The sequence below is a fragment of the Sminthopsis crassicaudata genome, chromosome 3, assembly GCF_048593235.1.
Source record: "Sminthopsis crassicaudata isolate SCR6 chromosome 3, ASM4859323v1, whole genome shotgun sequence".
In the NCBI taxonomy this organism is placed as follows: domain Eukaryota; kingdom Metazoa; phylum Chordata; class Mammalia; order Dasyuromorphia; family Dasyuridae; genus Sminthopsis; species Sminthopsis crassicaudata.
The window spans coordinates 470,317,396-470,341,160 of NC_133619.1; the positions used below are offsets into that span (position 1 = coordinate 470,317,396).

Consider the following 23,765-nt stretch of genomic DNA (forward strand, 5'->3'; position numbering starts at 1 on the left):
ATAGTTCTCCTTTACTTAAATCCGCATGCATGTCATAGCTCCCTGATGTCATGGAAGAATAAACAATAATAACAACAACAACTCCCATCTACCCCATAATATAAGAGCTTCTTGTTCTCACAGTTTAAAATGTCCCTTATTAGATTTGCCACAGGGAGCAAGAGAGACATTGACAAAGACAGAGAAACAGAGACAGAGACAGAAATTGAAGGAAGCAGGATAGTTTCAATAGTTTCAACTTGTGGGATTTGGGTCAGTCAAGACCCAGGGGTGGAAGGCATGTGTCAAAGCAGCCAGTCTGGGGGGGGAAGGAAAATATTATATTTATTTCTATCAAAGCCTAGCTCAGCACACAGCATAGAAAAGATACTTAATAAATATTCGTCAAATAGAGAAGAGTTATCTATCACCTTTGCCTTCAAGAAGAATAATTTTTCTTAGGAAACATTCCTTTTTTCCTTTCTTCCCAGAATAAAAATAATATTGCTAAAATATTTAGATTTTCAAATAATTAAGACTTCTGCTTTTAGGAAAGCAAACATTAGCATAAAATTTAACATTGTCTATTATATATAGTAAAGCAAATATGCATATTAATATTTTATACTTAATTTTCTAAAAATAAATATTTTAGTGAGTACATTCTGAAAAAAATAAAAGACATTTTCTATCAGATACCTCACCCTTCCCCAATATCAACAACTACTACTTCAGGCATCTATCATCAGAAGCAACAGTCAAATTTGATGTAAAACTATTCTCTATTTTTTCAGAGAATATACCATCAAAAGAGCTTGATTAGTGCTGTCTTAGAACATGGATCCTTAAACTTCTTCTACTCATAATCCTTTTTACTCAAGAAATTTTTACATGACACTTTATATATAGGCATATTAAATAGGTATGCAAATCAAACCTTTACTGATAATAAATCATAATTTCATAACCCTCACATTCACTTATGAGACTTCATTTAGGATCACAAACCACAGTTTTAAAAGCTGGGGCTCAGAAAAGAAGACAATTTTATTAATTCTTTATAATCAGAATCCTGACATTCTATGCGAAGAGAATTGAAATTTACTAAGAAAATGTTAATGTCTGTGAGATTTTTGACAAAAATTTTGACATCTAAAGTTACATACCAAAATTTCTTAGAAAACTTTTGGTATGAAAACAAACTTAATTCCCTTTAATTTTGATGAAAAATTCTTATTGTATATTCATTGCTCATGACTAAATTGTGATAATATAAAAATGACAATATCGGCTAAATTTATGTTTACAGTTTTATATCAATCAAATCACTCAAGAATTATACTTGTATACTTATTATAATAAATAATAACAAAATTGACTGGGAAGGGGAAAAATGGTAAGCTTATTAGTGAAATGTTGAAAAAATAATCAAATCTCCTTCTCATCTCCTGTTTCAAGATGCAACTCAAATACCTTCTATCTATTATTTTAATCCAGTTGCTAGTGTTCTTTCTCCCTAACAATCTTGTAATAATCTGTTTCATAACTTGTATTTTTACATGTTATCTCTCCCCATAGAAAGAATGGTCCTTAAGAGGAAAGACTTTCTCATTGTTTTATATTTTAAAGGCCAGAGTTTAGACCAGTTCCTGCAAAGTATCTATTGCTTATAGATTCCAAGTCCAACATTCTAAACATGCCTCTGCTCAACAATTCTTCTAGTCAAAAGCAACAGAAGAAAGAATGGCTGGTGAAATCCATTGTACTTTCTGTAGAAGAAAAACTATAAGATACACTGAAATGTACCACTCAGTGAGATCCTAAAAGTTAACCTTTTAGAATGTTTACAAGAGAATATTGTAATAAAGTGTTATAGAAAAAAGCTAAATCTCTAAATGCTTGAAAACCAAAGCACTAAAATATTCTTAGTAGAACAATTTGTTGAACTGCTTGCTTTAAAAAAATTGTTTTCTACATAAATTGTGAGAAGTGTTGGGCAAAATGACATAATAGTTAGCATTTATATAGCATTTTAAGGTTTCCAAAGATATCTACAAATATCATTTTATTCTACCTATACAACAATCCTTACATGCAGGTGCTATAATTGTCCTGATTTTATAGACAAAGGCAAACAAAATTTAAGTAAGTTGTTCAGAGTCACATAGAGATATTAAGTCTAAGATTTTATTTTTTAACTCAGGTCTTCTATTTCTAAGTCCTCTGCTCCATCCACTGTAGCACCTAAGTTTTCTCTATGAAGGATCCTAATAATGTAACAAAAAAATTGACTTCTTCACTGACACAATTCTCTATATGCCATTCCTTCATTCAACAAAGCATTCATCTATCTTGCATGTTTCCAACATAGTAATAATTTATCAAATTAGACAATATTTAAAAATAAACACATATAAGTAACACATTAATATTGCAATATTGTACTCACCTAATCCTTTAGGAGTAATACCACTACTATCAGCAGGATTAATAACCCAATAGTAATATTTCAATGTGTGCATTAGTTGTAATACTGTTCCAACTCTGCGTATGGTAGTGTAGATGGTAGCAGTTCCAATAAATTCAGCAGATAAATAGGTATACAAAGAAAGTTGAACCTAATAAATAAAACATAATATGAATGAATGAATGCCTAGGAATCAAGGGAACTGAAGGATAAGAATTAATAGTTATTAATTACAAATGTTTATTTTAAGTTATGTTAAATATTAAAATTTAAATAAATTTGAACACAATATTCAACTATCCCTCAAAATATTTGGGTATTTATTTCCCATTCAATTTCCTTCTATAAGGTCTCTATACTTTGCTTTGGTTGTCCTAAAATAACTGAGTTATTTCCATTAAATTGATCACTATAATTCATTAAAACATTCTCCCATCATTGGACATTTTTATTTTTTATAGTTTTCTTATAATAATAACACCACTAGAGCAATCTTTGAAAAGACCCCCCCCCAAAAAAAAACCCTACTGTCTTGGGTCTATTTCCAACCAGAGAATCTAATTTAAAAAGTATAACTTTTTGTAATTTTTACTGTTTACTAATAAATTGCTTTACAAAGGATTCTATTACTTTTTTCAATTCAACAGCCATGATAATGTGTTTCTATCAAACTCAAAAATATTAAATTTAGTTCCTTTAACTTTTTTTTGCCAAGTGGAGGACAATACCACAACATTTTTAAACTGCATTTCTTCATTAACGAAGATGAATTTCATTTAAACAACTACTAACACATTTCTTCTCAGACTGGCCATTTTGTTTGCTTCTTGAAGATTAGGAGTTTATGTAGTAAGCAGAGAATGTCTAAATCCACTTTCTCACCAAAAGGCTATATTATTTTCCAAAATATATCTTGCTAAAGAGTGAATCAATACTTCAATTTTTATTTTCTACACATTTACTGAAAACTGTTCTTTTGCATATATTTGCTGAATTTTGCTTCTTGGATGAAGTTCTCTGTTTTCCTTAATTTTAATAATAGTTTATGATATGTTTAAAAGAGGGAGTACATGTTTTAGATTTTAAAATAAGTTCACTGATCCAGTCAGTTGTATATATTTATTAAATATCTACTATGTGCCAGGCACCGTGTTAAATGCTAGATACACACATGCGCGCACACACACACACATATACACACACACATTCACAGGAAATATATTAGGAAACCAGGAGTATTTATGGGAGAAAGATTAGTTCAGTTTTCAACATGTTGAGGTTTAACATGTTAAGCACATCCAATTCAAGAGGTCCAACAAGCAACTATATATACAAATCTAGAAATCAGCAGAAAGCTTAGAGCCATATTGGTAGATGTGAGGATCATCAGGAAACATGATACTTCAATCCATAAGGCCTAATGAAATCAACAAAATAAACAGTATAGAAGGAGAAGAGAAAACGCCTCAGAAGAGAACCCACTTTAAAAAAGAGGGACACCCACTTTAAGAGGTATGAAGACCCTGCAAAAGAAATCTAGAAGTGCTCAGACAGGTAGAAGGAAAACCAGAAAAGAGAAGTGTCACAAAACCTAAAGAAAAGAGAGCATCAAGAAGAAGGCAAATGACAGTGCCAAAAGCTAAAGAGAGTCAAAAAGAATGAGAACTGAAAAAAGGTTATTAGCTTTAGCAATTTAAGAGATCATAATTTAAAAGATCTTGGGAAAGATCAGTTTCAGTTGAAAAATGAGGATGATTGCCGAGAGTGAAGAAGAGAGCAAGAGGCAAAAAAGTGGATGGATATAATGAAGACAGCTTTTTCAGAGAACTTTAATAAGAAAATGGATGAGAGGTAGCTAGATGGCACAATATGATAGAACACTGGCCATGAAATCAGGAGGAACTGAGTTCAAATATGGTCCCAGACACATTAACACTTCCTACCTGTGTGATCCTGGGCAAGTCACAACCCCAATTGTTTTGCAAAAGAGAAAAAAAAAGGAATGAAAAAGCATATTTAAAAAAAAGGAAAGAAAGAAAATGGATGAGAGATATGGGATAGTACCTATGAGTTATAAAAAGATTAAGTAATGGTTTCTTGAGCATGAGAGAACCTGGGCATTTTTGTAGGCAACAAAGAAGCTGGGAGAGATTGAATTTAAGTGAGGGAGTAGGGGTGATAGAAGGGGCAATCTACCAGAGAAGACAGAATCAAATGGGATCCAGAGTTGAAAGGAATCCTCAGAGACAATCTAAAGCAACCTCCTAATTAAGACATTATAAAACAAGTTATGTTCAGATAATTTAAAGCATGTTGCTTTTAAAATATTTAATTATATTTCATTTCTTTACGTTGGAAAAAGACATTTATACTTAAAAATAAATTTGTTCATTGAAACATTTCATTTTTAAAAAAGCAAAATTAATGATATGACATGATTTATAATAATAAAAGTGATGAAATGTATATGACAATAGCCTAGAATAATTTTTTGATTAGGGAGCAATAGGGAGCAAGTACTTTTAACTTAAATCAATATTCTCTGACAATGCCTAAATACACCTTTTCCTTATAAAACCACACAGTTTTGAGCATTAAAGTTATTCATCATGCAGTAGAACACAGAGCACTAGCAGCAAGCTTAACTTCAATTCCCACATTATTGCTCACTGTATCTCTGGACCTCATCTGTAAGGCAAATGGTGAAGGCCTGTCACCTCAAAGAACTACTATGAATGAGGACAGCCCTTTAAAAATTTTAAAGAATGATAAGTGTGAAATTTCAAAAGAAATGGAAAACTCATTTCCAATCAAGGTACTCTAACTGACTTTAGAGTCAATGTAAGGAAAGTTTTCCTGATACCAAGTAACTTTTACCACTTAAAATCTTATACCAATTACTTCTACTTGTGACTTCAGGGAGCAAAGAATAAATCTAATTTCCATTACACATGAGCAATAATAATAATTCCTACTTATAAAACTGAGTTTAAAAGCCTCAATTCCTTGAAGACAGGAATTATACCATTTTTTTTTTTTATACCTCCAGGAGCTCTATCAATTCCAAGCACATAGGCAAAATGTTTTTAAAATAAAAAAAATGAATTATATATTTATAAATTCACTCACTCATAAACATAGAATTATGTTATGAATTGTGGTTTCATTTTTAAATGTTTTTGATCCCAGAAATTTTAAGGCATTGTAAAATATCACTGTGAATTTTTAAGCTGCATCACAAAATGGCTAATGCTCATTAAGTCCCTAAATTGTATGAAAATCCTACTGTGATCACAAAGTAGCTTTACATAGTACTCCATCTCCTCCAAAGAACTCTATTAAAAATACTACCATTGCTGTTACATTGTCCTCTTTATCTTTCTCACATTCCTTACAATGTTGCTATAGATGCTTCGGTGGTTGGATTTTTTATTTATTTTTTTTTTTAATTGTGCTGAAGAAAGTATTTAAACTCAGATTTTCCTGAATCTGAGGCCAGTTCTACATTCACTAAAATTCCTTGATTTTCATGAAATAGTTCCTACAAATGTATCCCCATTTTGCAAAATATGGAAACTAAAGTTCAAAGAGAATAAAGAATTTGTCCATGATTAAGAGCAGATTTTTTTAGCTGGCAACAGCAAAACTGTGATTAAAATCCACATCTCCTGATTTTAAGTTCGATGCTCTTCATACTATCTAATAAAAGCTTAATACATTAAACACATTTCCTCTTAGTCCAAAGCAGTACAAAATCGAAAACAAATAAACAAAGAAAAAAACCTCCTTTCTATCAGGAAATGGAACTATATTGGAAAAAGCAAAACAAAACAAAACAACAACAACCAAAAAAAAAAAAAAAAAAAAAAAAAAAAAAAAAAAAAAAAAAAACCCTTCAGGATTTTTCTTTTTGATAGAAAATATGTCATAGTGGGTAGAAGATTTGTCATGTTATGTACAATAGCTGGGTCCAAACCTGCCTCTCATACATCTTGACTACTATCATGGGATGACAACATCTGATCTCTTGGTGCTTCTAGGCAACACTCTAAAATTTAAATTAGAGAGAAGTTGCTAACTACAACAGAAGAGTTTTATATTCCACACTAGTAATTCTAAAAACATGGAGGAAATCATAGGCCCAGAGAAAAATAAAAGCCTTCTATACTAAAAGCTAAAAATTACTTCAAAACAAAATTATTTAACATAAATTATTTAATATTAAAACATTATTAGTGTTTTGATTTAAATAGTTTAATCAAATATTAAATGGATTATCTAAATAATTAAAATTAGTTAACTTTAATTAACAATATAATAATGAATTGAACTATTAATTAATTAAATATTACATGGAAGTATTAAAACAAATGGAGAATGAATAATACGAATCAAATACCTTTGCAGGGGTATGAATCCAGATAGCTGGGTTGAAAAGTATGTGATCACAAAGCTGCTTCAGTAATGGTGCTCCATGAGATAAACCATCGAGATATTTTGCAAAAGACAAAAACTGTTCCAGAACTGCTCTAGTTATGTGAACCCTGGATGACTAAAAAAAAATAAAATAAAATAAAAATTTTATTAGAATTAAATGTCTTTCCAGATTATCATACTAGAAAATGTCAACAATAGTAAAAGAATAAGTTTTTAATCACATATAATACAGTTGAGTCATTTTTGTTTTCTCCATAATCTCTTTAGGCTCTGTTCTAAGATTAGTTTAATTATGTTAATTTGGTATGATATTTAAAATATTCTAAAGAAAAAAATTTTTGAGACTGTCTCAAAACTATTGCAGGAATAACTTGGCCAAATAAATTCAGTATATAAAAAATTTTTGAGACTGTGTCTCAAAACTATTGCAGGAATAACTTGGCCAAATAAATTCAGTATATGTATTGGTTAGTTGGTTGGTAACATCTTTTAATTTGTGCATAAACTGGACTGAAGTGAGGCAGTTGCACAGTCATCAGCCTCACTCTCTCTTTTAATGCTACCACTACTCAGTGTCAGTAGAGACAAGATGGCTGTTGATGACTGGAAATTGATTGCACAGGATGATCTTGGTGATTTCGATGTCTAACCAAACTCCAACGGCTCCACAGCACCTGCTTCACCTGCCTTCACAGCCGTTGGAACAGTGTTCTCATCTGTTCATTGCACCAAGGGAAGTCTTTATATGTGGGGGGTAGACACCCCCTAACTCACCACAGTGTAAGAGACCCTTTGGTTATCTTCAACCGGGTTTATCCTGCCTGCCTAAACAGTATACTGGGGTATGGCTGCTGTACACAGCTTCTTGGAAACAGGTGAGAGTTAGGTGAAGTAGGTAGGATACCAAAGGTAGAAAGCAGCCCTGTAAAGGACTTGACAACCTTCAAACCAGAGACACTAGTGTTTCCTGAGTAATGTTCTACACTTAGGACAATTTAAAAAAGTATAAGACAAAAATAAAGTTTCATTTTCAGCTAAGAAAACAAAATGGTGAAAAATATTTTGTGACTGAAGAGACCTCCCTAAATTTGGCTTTTTATGATTAAATTAACATAAACTTTAATAATGCATGCTTTCAAATAAAAACATGGCCAAGGAGTAACAAACAAGAAAAGTTAAAGGCTTATGGATCATACAGAAGCATTGTATTTATACAATAAATCAACTTGATCTAGTGAACATTTATTAAATGCCCACTTTGTGCTATTATAAGCTAAAGGTTGGAGATACAAAAAGAGACAAAAGATAGTCTCTGTTCTTGTGAAGCTTACTATCTAAAGGGGGAAACAACATAGAAATAAACATATACAAAAAAGCTATATGCAGGATAAATAGGAAATAATTAACAGAGAAAAACACTGGAAGGATTGGGGAAGACTTTCTCTTAAAGGTAATATTTTAGCTGGAGTTCAAAGGAAGACAGGGAAGTTGTCAGAGGGAGAGTATTCTAGTTATGAAGGAAAGGCAGAGAGAATGCCACAAGCCAAGACATACAATGTCTTATTCCTGGAACAGCTAGGAGTCCAATGTTACTTGACTAAAAGGTACATGTTGGATAGTAAAGTGAAAGAAGACTAGAAAGCTAGGTGCTAAGTAAAAAAGAATTTGAATGCAAAAGATATCATTCTATATTTTTTCCTAAAGGAAAAAGGATGTTGAAGTGGAATTTATTTGGAGAGTATGGTTGAGAATAGTCTGGAAATGATACAATCTGCATTTTACGAAAATCATGTTAATGGCTAAGTGGAAAATGGATTAGAATAAGGAGAGACTTGAGGCAGGCAGGTCCACCAGCAGGGTATTGCAGAAATCAAGTTTTAAGGAGCTGAGGATTTTACATTAAAATGTCAGAAGAGAGAAGAGGGTATATTCAAAGAATGATGCAAAGGTAAAATCATCAGGCTTTGGTAACAGCTTATATATGGAGGGTGAGAGACAATGAAGAATCCAGGAAGATTTCTTGATTTCAAGCTAGGAGGACTGAAATGATGGTTTTATCCCTTTATAGTAATAAGGAAAGTAGAATTAAGGAGATTTTAGGAGAAAAGATTATGGTTTCAATTTTTGATATATGAAATGTAAGATAACTGGACATCTAGTTCAAGATGTCTGAAAGGCAACTGAAAAAGTGAGACTGAAGATAAGCAGAGAGACTGAGGTAGGAAAAGTATATTTGAGAATCATCATAAAAATGATAATTACATCAAAACAACTTTGAGAAAGTAGGCCATGAACATGGCAAGTATCAAGTAACTTTTAAAAGATAAAATTTATTACACTTTTAACAGATATGAAATGAATGGTTAATGATGTATTCATCATTTTTTGGATCCAAGTTTGATGACATCTGGATCAGAATCTTTGCTCAAATCAATAACAAATCATGAGAATAAAAATAAAGAAATAGTCAACTGATGGTAGTCCTACTTGATCTATGTAAACAATATGCTAAAATATAGATAAAAGGGCAACAAATATACCTTTTCTTATTAACTTAGCCACAGAACCTATAAAACATCTCAGCCAACAAACATTTTATCTTCTTAATGATTAAATAAATAAATAAATACACTGAAAATTTAGCATTTTAAATTCTGGGCAACTAAAGATGAAATCAGAAGAACAGACACAAAACAGAAGAGATCTGTAAAGATTTTTTTATGCTAAGCACTTAACTGTATCAATGGAAGAGGAACCAGCAGATTTAGACTTACATGAGAAAATAGAAATAGCACTTAACTGGCCAAAAACACACACACACACACACACACACACACACACACACACACACACACACACACACACACACACACATATATATATAGAATGGAGGCACATGCTAGGGATAACAAAATGTTGAGGAAGGTAAGGATTATAAAACAATCTGAAAGAAAGTAGGCTTCCAAATCCTGGACAATTTAATCATGAGGAAGCTTCTTGTTTCTAGAACTACATTACAGTTGGACTATAAATATTTTGCTTATATATGAAACCTTCCCTCTGGAATTGACTTCCTTAGGGTATGTGACCAATGGTGCAATTGATGGTGCAAAGGATATGAACAAATTTTATGATTGTTCTCATATAAATACAAACTGCTTTCCAAAATAGTTGAACCAAATCACATTTTCATTATCAGTGTATTAGTGTGCTTGTCTTCTTCACGGCGTCTATTTCCATTATTAACCCAATATTATCAATTTGATGAATATAAACACCAAAGTTGTTTGAATTTTTTATTTTCCATTTTTTAATGGAAAAATTTTTATTTTATTTTTAAAAATTATTTAAATTTTAAAAATTATTTAAATTATTAAATTTTAGTTAAATGCTTTTGGCTGTGGCTTACAGGGTTTTTTTTAAAAACTATTACTATGTCTTCATTTTTCTATTGGAAATGTGTTTTTTATACATATTATATGTATATAATATGTTAATTATTATATATTATATATATAATATATTATATATAATATATAATATATTATATATATATTATATGTATAATATAATATATAATATATATTAATTATATATTAATGTATATTATATGTATAAATATGTTAATTTAATTTATACATATTATATGTTAATTTTTCAGATGGAAACAATATTTAATTCTATTTTCCCACACTTTAAAATTTATCCTTGACACTTCTTGCATTGAGTATGTTAACTGTAAAATCTATTTCATTTTCTGTTATTTGTTTTCTGCCCTGTCTTTGGTTATGAATCCCTGAGAGATGCCTCTTTTTAATTTTTTATAGTATTTTTTATGATGATATGCTTTTTACATATGGATAACTCACTAATTTGGAGTTTAACTACATAAAATACTAATAATCCTAAATCTATTTTTACAGCCAAATTCCCTCAAGAGTTTTCACAGCAGATATTTTGTTAAAAAAAAAAAAAAATCCTTTCCCTATTAGTTTATGATCTTGGGTTTTATTGTTAATATTCTCCAGGTGTTCATAGTTAATTAATTTTTCCAACAATTAAAATTGCAATTTTAGTGACAGGACCACATATCATTACTTTCATATGATTTGACTTTTGTTATTATATCTCCGTAAAATTATATCATGCTTGTTGATTAAAGGGAAGTGAATATGTTATTTATAAATTAAAGTTATAAACAAATGTTATTAAACATCTATTTAAACATATTTTCCAAATGTCTTTAGTTTTTTTTGTTTGTTTGTTTTTAAACAAATGATCTTGAGCTCTTATAGTTTATCTCCCAACTCTCAAGTCACAAATTAATATCAACTTCCAGTCATAAGCTATTTGGTAATCTATTTACACAATATCCAAAATGAGGCTATCAATATTTATTGTAGCCTTCTGTGAAATTATATTACTCACAATATCACTTCTCCTAATGAAAGGGAAACTAACAAATCAGTTCTTGTCTTCCAATTTAAAGCATTATTTACAAAATGCTTCAAAAGAAAGGAAGAATGTACCCTACCAGAAAAAGCGAGCAAGTGATGATTCATCCAAATTAGGCTGCACTGAAATAAAACATCAGTACCATTTAGTGGACTCTCAATTTATGACTGTACTTTCATTAATATGGTTATAGAAAAGACAATTTTAATCTCAATTTCTAGCACACTGTAATTAAAGAGTAGAAATAAGATGTCTAACAAATAGGCACATATCTATATATGCTTTGTTTGAATCATTTTTATGTTTTGATGATTTCTTCAAATTTAGATAATCCATAAATGCTTTCACTCAGAATATGGAGCTTTTTGCAAAATAAACATTGGTAAATGCTTTCTCACCAAAATAAAATTTAAATAGATTTAATTTACTTATTAAATGGATTTATATGGAAATTATCATTAATACTAATTTATCTACAAAGATCAGAACAAAAAGCAAATAGGAAAAAAAAAAGAAAAAAAAAAAGAAAACTTTCTAGTAAATACAGAAGAATATTAAGAATTAAACCTAAGTTATATTACATGTAGTTAAGTACAAAAGTTTATACATAAAGAATATGTTAACATAATAATAATAATAATATAAAGGGAAAAGGGTCTCAAGTAGTATTTACTTCAAGTATAGAAAGGAAAATTCCATAAATATATAGCCTTTTTATTTGATTTTATAATGCAAAAGCTAGGACAAATCTAAAACAATGATGTATTTTGGAAAGATTGTGAACAACAATGTGTTTTAAACAACAGAAAGACTATTTTAGGAACATAATAGTTAAGTTTAAAACAAATTACACTACATGAAAGATGAAATAAAGTAAATGAACTTTTATAAAAGTACCTTTGTGAATTTGACTTCTAACATTCTTTTACTCAAAAAAATTTAATAACTTAAAATTGTAAGTCCATATAGCTACACGTAAATCTTATTTAAATCTGTCTACAATATAAAATGCATGACGGAAAATAAATAACAGGACAGGAGAGAATTAATAAAAATAACTAAAATATAGAAGATAGTTTATCTTCCATATTTTGCAGTTGCATAGTAAAGACCATCACTTACCTTTTCAAGTAGGTAACCAATGACTAGAAAGCCTTTTCCACCCAGCATCTGTTCTTGCATGGCCACTGAACTCTTCAGCAATTCAACGAGGAATGCCAAAAGAGTCGCACTGTATACAAAGTATAGTTATATAGATAATGAACAAAATTGGATTATACATAGATTTCTATTTATACTATTATTTTATTGAACAAAAGATGGCAAAATAACATTCAAAACTACTAAGATAAATTTATTTTCTCATTACCTTTCTCTAAAAACAAATATGAAAAAAATTACACTTTCATTCTTTAAATTTCAATTACAAACTTATTTCATATTAGATACTACTTGATTGTCATAATGCCATGTTCAACAAATAGAACATAGACCTTGGACAAAGACAAGGTTCAAAGCTACAGACATAGCTCACATTCTTATTCTCTCTCTCTCTCTCTCTCTCTCTCTCTCTCTCTCTCTCTCTCTCTCTCTCTCTCTCTCTCTCTTGCACACACAGACACACACTCTTTAAGTAAATACAAACACACGAAACTCTAAAGTTGTAAAAACACATCAAAGATAACACTAAAGACCTGCTTTCAAATTATAAAATACCAATGTGCTTAAAATATAAGCAAAGGCATGACTTTTAAGGAAAACTTCTATTATGTAAAACTGGGGAAAGAGGTAGAGATTATATTATGTTACATTATATGTAGCACAAACATATGCACATACATGTTATATATGTGCATTCATTTTAACCAAAGAATGAAAAATGGAAAAGATTAAAAATAGAAATTATTAGATTTCAAGCAAATGAAGATGTACATACAAATATACTGAAAAAAATACGTGCATTCATTAAATTTTATCAAAAAAATGACTTGTCAAATCAACCAGAAAAAATAATTTTTTAAAAAGATTGTTAACATAGAAATATGGTAGGATCGATTATGAATGTTTTGATCCTTTATGTTCCTTACTACAGAATTATAAAAATCAGTAATTTAAAAGATTCACTAATATTAAGAGAATATTTATTTACAATTTTTAAATTTCTATCAAATACTTTCAAAGTGACATTCCATTTATTTCACTAACAGAAGCTAAAGTAATTTGAAAATTGATTTTAAGTTAACAGTTAAAAATTTTATGTCCCATAATCAATAGAAAATTTAATTATAGGGTGAAAGGTTGAAAATTATCCCAGAAATAATTTTACTCTATGTGGTCATCCTAAACAAGAACATTTTGCATGTTTCTTTACAATTGCCATATAACACATTCTTTTATATTTATGTTTAATAATATTAATCATGTTCAAAGTCAGACCTACAATTAAGGATAGAATTAATTTCAATTAGAAAAAATAGAAGAATTGGTGGTATATTTAATATGAGTGAGATAAAAACTAATATCCAAAACTCAAAGACTCCTTTACCAGAAAATAAGGTCTTATATACAAAACAGCAAAAGTATTACCTGGCCCTGCAGTGTCAAACCACCGAAATTTAATTACTAAACAATTTTGCAATCAATAATTTTCTAGTTTTTCTCCTTCAAGGTGTTGATAGACTTTTCCCATAAAGACACAAATACTGAATTATCAAATTAAAGCTAGTAAGAAATCACTTCCATATAAATGAAACAAGCAAAAAGGCAAGAGCACTTTGCAAGTTGTTAGCTTCTTAAATGCTATTGCACCTAACACTTCTATATGATTGACTGCAAAGATCAATAACACCTGTAGAATGTAGATTGCATGATTTTGTAACCTATGCATGAAATTCAGAGATATGCGAATTAGGGAGGAAGTGAATATAGTTCCTAAATATTAAAATTTCCAAAAAGAAAAACAAGAAAAGCCTCACAATGGTCCATCAAATATTGGATACTAGAGATACCTCTCCTATGTAGAATCACTATTAAATTACACTGATGTCAGGAGTTTCCTCATTTTGTTTCATGACTAATGCTCTTCAAAAATCCAATAAATTAAATCTGACCTCCAAACACTATGGACTTTAAATCACAAAGAAAAAAGCCATTAATTTCATTATCTCTTACGCCCAAATCTTCAAACTTAGCTAGCTGGGATTTTAAAGGACTTCAACATCAATTAAGTAAGCAACTGAAAAGACAAATGCATTTACTAAATAAAATCTTTCAGAACTTACGATGCAACCAATGGACATGTAAGCAATACCATATCATTTTAAAGAAACTTCAATATAGATTTGATTTGACATGGTGGGAGTAAAAGTAATTAGATGGCCATCTTCCAAGTGGAACATTTTCAAACAGAATTTAACAAACTTACCAGTAACTAAAATTCATCGGTTTGCTTCAGGGCTCACATTAAACTTGCAAAATTCTGTGTACTGCCATACAAAATTTCTCTCCATTCTTGCCTATTTCCAACTCCCCTAGATACAAAGGCAAATATAAAGGATACTTCAGCCCATTCCTATACTCCTACTTTCTGTCTAGAACACATCAGGTCGTCTACTGAGCAACTAAATATATATACCAAATAACAAGTATCCAGGTCAACCAAAGCTAATAGGCAAAATAAAGCATTCTGTTGAAAAATTTAACAATACTGGGAACTAACTTTCAGTAATATTTTATCTAAGAAGCAAAAAATATATTAATCATTATATTATAAAATTGGTAAACTTTTCAACAGATAGCACTATACTGTAATAAATTCTTGAAATAAAAAAAAATAAATTCTACTTTAGGAGTGCTTTTTCTCACCTATCTCTTAAGGAATATGGATGGCATTGATAATCTAAAACTAAAATTTTCCTTAAAATTAATGAATTCTAAAATCTGTAACACATTATAATAAACCAGGAAGTAATATTTCTCTGAAATTTCACACTTTTAAAAAAATTTCTTGGAAATAATCAAGAAAACAGAATGACAACCTTCCCCCCAAGTTTCTTGTTTATTGCCTCTGTCTATATCTCTCTGGCCTATTAGTCACAGACACTCTTATATTCCTAGCATATATGGAAAATACTCAGAAAACATTTAGAAACTATGTATGAAGCCAAGTTCTTCTAATTAAACTTTGGCCTATATTTTGATGCTACTAAAAATCTAGTAAATATGAATTCTTTAATAATTATTTAGAAATCACTTATATAAAATTATTTTAATGTTTAATAAAATTACCAGTGAGAAATGCTTGATAAATTATATACATGGTAACCATAATCTCAAGAGTTTTAGGAAATGTTGACTTTTTATTCATTACAGGAAACAGAATACTGTGAAAAACAAAACAATTGGAAAACACTTTGATTTAAGAAGAATGAATCAATAAGGTCAATGGTAATATGAAGAAAGTTGCCAAAGGGCAAAAAGCAGAGGTTTTTAACTTGCTTTTTGTACTACAACTGACAAGCACTATAAAGAGAACAATCCAATAGATACTATATAATTTTAAAATGGAGATAAACTCAGTAAGATGGATTCTGATATTTATGATTCCTCTTTTTTAAGATATTTAAAAGTTTAAAGTCATTTTTAAGGCTGGTAAAACCTATTAGCAATAGAAAATGGATTAGTGGTTTCATTAAGATCAGAATAAAAAGTTTCAAAGGGAATTAAAAAACTATAGGCAAAAGGAAGAGGAGAAACACAATAATGCTTTACTTTGGCATATGCTGATAATCCAATGAATTTTGGCACTAATAAATGCTTTAGGAAAATTGTATAGCATTCAGAACATATTCCACTTCTCTAGAAAGTTATAAGAAATGACCTGAGGAGTTAACTAATGCCTTCTAAAAGCAAAACCTGTCCTAAATAAAGAAGCTACCAGCAACAAGAAAAAGTCAGCATAAAGGTCACAGTGAAGATCATTTTTCCTAAATTTAGACATATTAATGCTCCCTAAAAGCAGGGTTTTTTAATTTTCTTTTTATCCTCAGCACCAAGCTTTGAGATTGGCACAGATGATTATAGATTCTCAGTAGAGTCAAACTCAAATACAGAGAGATCCCTCCTGACCTGAATACTGATTTTAAAAAATTACAAATTATTGTGTTTTTATTTATTTCCTTAAACACTGCCTAATATGGGGGCAGGTAGGTGGTGCAGTGGATAAGGCACTAACCCTGAAGTCAGGAGGACCTGAGTTCAAATTTGACTTCAAACACTTAATACTTCCTAGCTTGACCCTATTGCCTCAGCAAAACAAAAACAAAAACAAACAAACAAAAAATGGTTGCTTAATATAGTTTTAATGCAGTTCAGGCTCCATCAAGAGTTGTGCGGGATCTAAGTCAGACACTTCAATTCTAGGCCTTTCCATTAGTTATCTGACCTCTTTATCTAGAAATTTAAAGGGGACTGATTGACTAGGATTCCATAGTGGCTCTCTTTTAAGTCCAACCATATCCAAATAGAATACATGTTTCAGTATCTGAACAAAATGATAACAATCTTCAATATTGCAGTATTTTTGCCAATGAGAAAATCCTAACATTAGAGATACAGTTTTTTGTATTGGACAAAAACACTTATCATTGACGTACATATACTTGTTTAACATGACAAAATTTTAGATTTAGGAAAGTTATTTCAATAGACTATAAGAGTATAAAGTCAGAAAGATTAGTGCTAAAAGGGATATCAGATATCCTTTATCCAACACTTTTATCAGAAAGGCTAAGTAATTAAAGTCCAGAAGAAAGTGACTTGCCTAATGTCATACTGCTAGTAAGTAGTAGGTGGGAAAGGTTCTATAATTCTAAATATGGCATTCATTTCACTACTTAACAATTCTGACAGGTCCAATTAAGTTTGAAAAGTTCTGATTATAAGCACTATAACATACTATATTAAAAGGTAAATCTCATTGGATTTAGAATCCAATAGTAAAAGGCTGACCATATGTAGTCAAAAGATCATAGTTTGGGATTTGTGGAATTTTTTTGGTCACAGGAATCAGCTAACGGAATGATAACAGACAACTAATAAAGCCTATATACTATGATGTACAAGAATTTGCAATCTACATTACTGTAAGGACATTCACATCTATAAATTATAGATAATACAATACAATAGAAAGTATTATGGAATGTACAGGACCTCCTTACTTGGGACTTTCCTGTCCCAAAGGGTCTCATAAACTTACTTCCTTACTTGCTTCTCCTTTGCTTTCCTCTACCCAAACCTAAATGCTTCCCCTCATCATATTTCAGCTAGATATTAAGAAACCCAATTAAATTAATCCACACTAATAATAAATGACTCATATCTCACACTCTTCATTCTGCTAATGGTATTTTCTTATTAATACCAGTTTTTGGTGGGTGAGGATATATTATTATCAAAATTCATAATCTGCCTACTCCAGCTTATTATATCCTTAAAAAAAAAAAGGGGGGGGGGGAATGTAATCTTTAGTACTTTGCATTTAACAGGCAGCTCAGGCCTCTATCTACAAGCAAGATTCCAGTATGAAAAAGAGGAATAGTATGAATGTCTATGCAAAGACCATAACTATCTCTTTTTCACTTGCAAAAAGAATCAGTGATTTCTATTTTCCCACCTATTCCCATTTAAACAGCATAAATAGTGAAACATGAGGATCAGGGGGGCTTCCAAAAAGTATAAGTACTGTTTTGACTTAAACTGAACATGTCCCAGAACCTCAGTGATTGATCTGTCTTGGTATCTAATATCTAGAGTAGCTGTACTTCTTATCTAGTGGATTTCACATGTTCACATTACAGTTATTACTTCTGAGAAAGGAGAAAGGAATTGATCCTGACCATTAATAAATGGTTTCTGTTATACTGTGAAACCAGGGCTCTTCAGGGGAACCTCAACATAGCATGCTGCTCTATAAAAATCACACTATACTCTCTAGATTCTTATTTCTAAGGAAATCCAGATTATCCCCAGGACTAGTACCCAATCTCTTCCTTTGCATTCCTGGGAATACAACTGTAGTTTACTGAATGACTTTGACAACAAGAAAAAAATAAATAAATAAAAAATTTAAGAGGAAAAGTAAGTAATGGTAATATTTGATTTAATCAATTAAAAGAAATGTTTCTGGAAAAACAGCAAAATAGAAAAAAATATAAGTACTGACTCCAAAAAATCAAATAAAGCAAGTAGAAATGATACTGAAAAAAGTATCAGAAGTGAAGATAGATCATGATAAAAATGGATGCTAAAATAAAGCTATGATTTTTAAAAATAAAAAATTAAACTAGGAAATTATTACATCTCCAACCCCAGTAAACAAAAGCAACTAAACCCCCCAAGCCCCATTCCCCCAAAACATTAAAAATGCACAATAAATATCCAGGGGAACATAGGTCCTTGAAAAATAATATCCTATAAGTTTGAATATAAATCATGCCAAAAAATTCAACATTAGTACTTTTGAAAGAATTGTTAAGGGCAGTGAATAAAATGCTCAATTTTACAAAATATTTTATTTCTTAAATATTAATATTAAATTGTATTTTAATTTAATTAATATTAGTTTAAATATTAGCTAAGTATCTGAATTAAAGGTGGTTTGTATATGAATGAGTAATTTGTAATTATGCAATATGAAACTTAAAACTTCCAAAATATGAGTAAACAAACAGAAAAGATGAATTGACTTAAAAATAATGTATATAGCTATTTATATGCTGTCTTTCCCAAATTTGTCCTTCTTTTTATATCCCCACAAATTAACAATTAAGTAGTAAGCATTTAATAAATTCTTGCTGACTCACTCACTAACCACACAATATATGGAGAAGTTTCTTCTTTTACCAAAGTTTATATGACAGTGAACTTTTACAAGTTTAGTATTTTAATGATAACAATAACAGTTAATGTTTACATAGGTCAGGAGCTAAGCTAAGCACTTTACAATTTTTATTTCATTTGATCCTCACAACAACCCTGAGAGATAAGTCCTATCATTATTCCCATTTTACATAAGGAAACTGAGGCTTACAAAGGTCGTGTCTAATGCAGGATCTCAGAACTAGTAAATGAATGTCTGATATCATATTTAAATTTAGGTCTTTCTGACTCCAAGCCAGAGGCTCTATCCACTGTGCAAACTAGCTGCTTCATTTTAAATTCATTGGGCAGATTGGCTATTTAAAAGAAATTAACATTTATATTTCTTTAAAGTGAGAAACTATGTCCCAATTTCATATAAATTTAGATTTCAGTATATTTAAAATAGTGTGCCTGGAATTTGAGTTTCTGTTCAATATGATAATTCTCTAATAATGTAAAAAATAAGGAAAATGCTACAAATGAAGAAAAGTAACCTAAAATTAATGTCTTTAAGTGCCAAGTAAAAACCTACAAATAATTTAATACAACAGAACTGTTACTAAACAAAATATTTAAAGGAAAATATAAAGATTAAACTATTAAAAGACCTAAAGAAAAAAGCAAAGAAATAAGTAGCTTTAATAAAAGATGGCTATGGTGTTGTCTGTATATGATAAACATTTCACTAGTCTTTTCATACATACACAGAAATACACAACACAAATAATAATATATAAATTTTTTGACTCAAAATATTTCTCAGGGATTTTCTGCACAAAAGCTAAAAATGAAGCAAGAACGAGTCACATTAAAATAATAAAGTAACAGAATAGGATCTCTAAACCAAAAAAGCTAGTGAAACGATTATATTGTAATATTTCTATTAAATTAAAACTCCATGACAATATTCTCACTCATTTTTTCAACTCTCAGATAATTAAGTATGATGCCCTGCACAAGTCAGGTATACAAACAACATTTGTTAATTCAGTAAAGCCATAAAGGAACATATAAACATAAATGAAGCTAAAGTATCAACTGCACTGTTCAGCTATTTTGGAGATCTTTATCTCTAAAATGTAAAATATTTTTGGTAGAGGGTTTTTCAAAATTTGTTTAGTTCTACTAAATAACAGTTTAATATAAAGCAAAGACAATGAACAAAAATCACTAGTAGTTACGCCAACATCTGCAATAGATATGATAGAATATAGGAAAGACTAGCTTCCCTGTTCCTATTACTTATTTCCAACACTTTAAGCTTCTTACTTTCTTCTTTCTTGGAGTCCTGAACTCTATGTATCTTTGTACAACTTAGAATTTCAAAGTATTTTAAAATATATTCATTACTGCTTGCATGTAAATATTATTTACTACTATAAATTTACTATAAATATTCATTACTACATGCACATAAAACTCTGATTTGGACCACCAACAAACAATTCCAATACATATATACTTTGGGGAATAATTTTTCCTTTTCTTCCAAAACTGCTGTTAATCATGGAAAAAAATTGTATAGAAATGGGGAGACAAAAAGGAAATTTATATGTATATTCATGACTTAAAATTATAATTTTATGTTTAATTAAGTTTTGATTAAGATTAAGATTAAGTTTTGAAGGCTGTGGCCCCAATGATTGCTATGAACATTAGAATCTACATTGTTTGTGGCTAAACATGATCAGTTCATATATTTTATTCAAATGAAGCGTTTTTTGGTACCTAGGAAACTGATCTAGTCATACATTATAACATGGTCAGTCTTAATGTTTTATTTAAATGGAATATTATTTGAAAGGTAGAAAACTGATCTATTCATACACTATAATTCCTAATCAGAGTTTTCCAAAACTGGATAAGTCAAGGATATTACCATGCTCCCAGTCAATCAGGCTCAATGAGGTATCATTCTCAACTCCTCAATGGCTCTCATTCCTTCATACCCAATCAGCTGTCAAGTTCTATTTTTTCTAAATTCTTAATAAGTTCCATTCTCTCTTCTGACACTTTATTTGTCACAAAACAGTTTCTTAATGTCCTTTGTTGGATGTTTACGCAGGTGATGCCTGGTGTCCCCAAGGCTCTGTCCTAAATCTTCATCTCCTCTCACTCTGTGATATAATAATACTAACATTTATAGAGCTCTTATTAGGTGCCAGAACTTAATAAGTGCCAGAACAAGCAGTTTACAATTATCTCCTTTCATCGTCACAGCAAATATGAGACGAAGGCACTACAATTATCCACATTTTACAGAAGAAAGTGAAGCAAACAGAAGATGCCACCCAGCTAGTAACTATCTGAGACTGCATTTAAACTCAGGGCTTCCTGACTCCAGGCACCGCAATTCATCCTTTAAGTCATATTTCAAGCATCATTTCCATGTAGGTGATTCCTAGATCTATCTATCCATCCCTAATCTTTTCTGCACTCTAGTCCAACATGATGACTTCCTACTGGTCAATGTAAACATCTAAGTTTTAAACTCAAATATCTAGGTCCAAAACTAAACTCACAAAATGTCTCACCAAACCCAACTCTTTCCGTATTTCCCTATTACAATGACAGATACCATCATCACTCAAGTCACCCAGGCTCACCTCTTCAGTACTGATTTCACCCTATTTTTATTTCATTGTCTGTTTTTCTTTTTTATAACAAATTCTTTTTGCTCCTCTAACATTGTTGCCACCTTGGTATAAGCCCCTTGTTCCCTCATACCTAAATTACTGAAATAACCTATTGGTTGGTCTTCCTGCCACAAGTCATTCCCAAGTCTAGTACATACCACTCAGCTTTCAGATTATTCATTCTAAATAAAACTCAGGTCTCACTATGCCACTCTCTTGTTCAATAAACATGAGTGATCATCTGTGGACTTCATGATAAAATATAAAAACCTCTACTTGGCTTTTGATGCCTTCCATAATCTAGCTCTTCTTATCTTTCTGGTTTTATCACACTATTCACCCCCACATACTCAACACTGGCCTCCTTGTTGTTCCTCAAATAACATCTCTCAATTCTAGGCATTTTCTTTGTGGCTGTCCCTTTCTGCTCGGAATGCTTTTTCCCCTACAAATTTCTACTTCCTAGATTCTCTGGCTTCCTCACATTTCAGTTAAAGTGCCATTTTTATACAAGAAGCCTTCCATGACATACCATAAAGCTAGTACTATCTCTCAGTTGATTATCTCCAATTAATCATGAATATATGCTGTTTCTTGATAATGAATATCATGCTTCCTTAACCCATTAGATCATGAATCCTTGAAGACAGGGATTATCTTATGATTTCCTTTGCATACTCAGTGCTATCTTAGCACAGTGTCTAAAACATAGTATATGCTTAATATATGTATGCTCATTGACTCAATAATTTTATAGAATGCTTTAGGTCCTCTTCAAAGGAAGTCTTTCAATTGAAGATAGTTGTCCACTTGTAAGAGATGGTCTTAGTTACAGAGAAGTTTGATAAATGATCCAAGTTCCTTTTTAATTGTGATTGCCTATAGTCCACTTGTCTGCACTGAGAAGTAAGGGAGGAAAGAAGAGAAAGAACAAGAAGGCTAGAGTCATTCAATATTATTAACCCCAAGTATTATAAGAAATATTTATGTATTTCTAATGATAAATGTTGAATATAGTCGGGTAAAGACACAATGAGTATAAACAAACCACTTTTTATTATTATGTCAATTGAGTCACGATCACAATGATTGTCATAAAGATCAAGTCAATGAAATAATTTTGATCTTTTTATTTCCACAAGTTCTATCTATATAAACTCATATAAGAATAAATAAAGCTATTATACTAACAACAAAAAAAAAAGAAAAAACAATTATTCACTACAATAGAAATCATAATGTTTAAAATAATAGAAAAAGGAAATGGGATTAGTCATAATACAGAGGAAATAATCAAGGAAGCTACATTAATAGAATTTAGTAGCTTTTTTCTACAACATATATATTTCTAAATTCATATATAACTCAATCAAGCGTTAGACAGTCAACTTTATTAAATAAGCTATTATTGGTCAATGATAACCATCAATCCTATAGTTATAAAACTTGCTATTAAGGAATTTAAAAATATATATATATATATATATTTTTTTTTTGGGGGGGGGTGTTAAATATAACTCTTCAGAGGGAAAGAAGTAATTTCAAAAACAATAGAAGATATATCCAGGGACTGGGACTTCTGGGGGTGGAGCCAAGATGGTGTAGAGGACACATGTTTCTTTCTGATCTTCTCCCAAGATCCTCAGAATAATTAGCAAATCCAGCCTCTGAATTAGTTGGCAGAATCCACGAATATTGGGAGTGCAACAAATGAGCAGTGGAAGAAAATTTTGAAGATTGCCAGAAACGATCTTCTCAATTGGAAATGGAGGAAGGCAGGCTAAGTGCAAAGTTGGGGCAGAGCGAACTCAGTGGGGTGATGCAGACTCCACATAGTAGTACAGAATCCCTGTAGAAGAGAATCTACA

The 23,765-nt window shown here is 30.5% G+C and overlaps 1 protein-coding gene across 1 annotated transcript in view; it reads right to left on the reverse strand.

Annotated features, from left to right (window-relative positions):
- The window catches only part of NBEA (neurobeachin), a 699,286-nt gene that overhangs the window by 536,070 nt on the left and 139,451 nt on the right, over positions 1 to 23,765 (reverse strand). Inside the window, 3 exon segments of the mRNA XM_074303499.1 lie at positions 2,429 to 2,597; positions 6,846 to 6,998; positions 12,461 to 12,569. Coding sequence (XP_074159600.1) covers positions 2,429 to 2,597; positions 6,846 to 6,998; positions 12,461 to 12,569 — 431 coding nt within the window.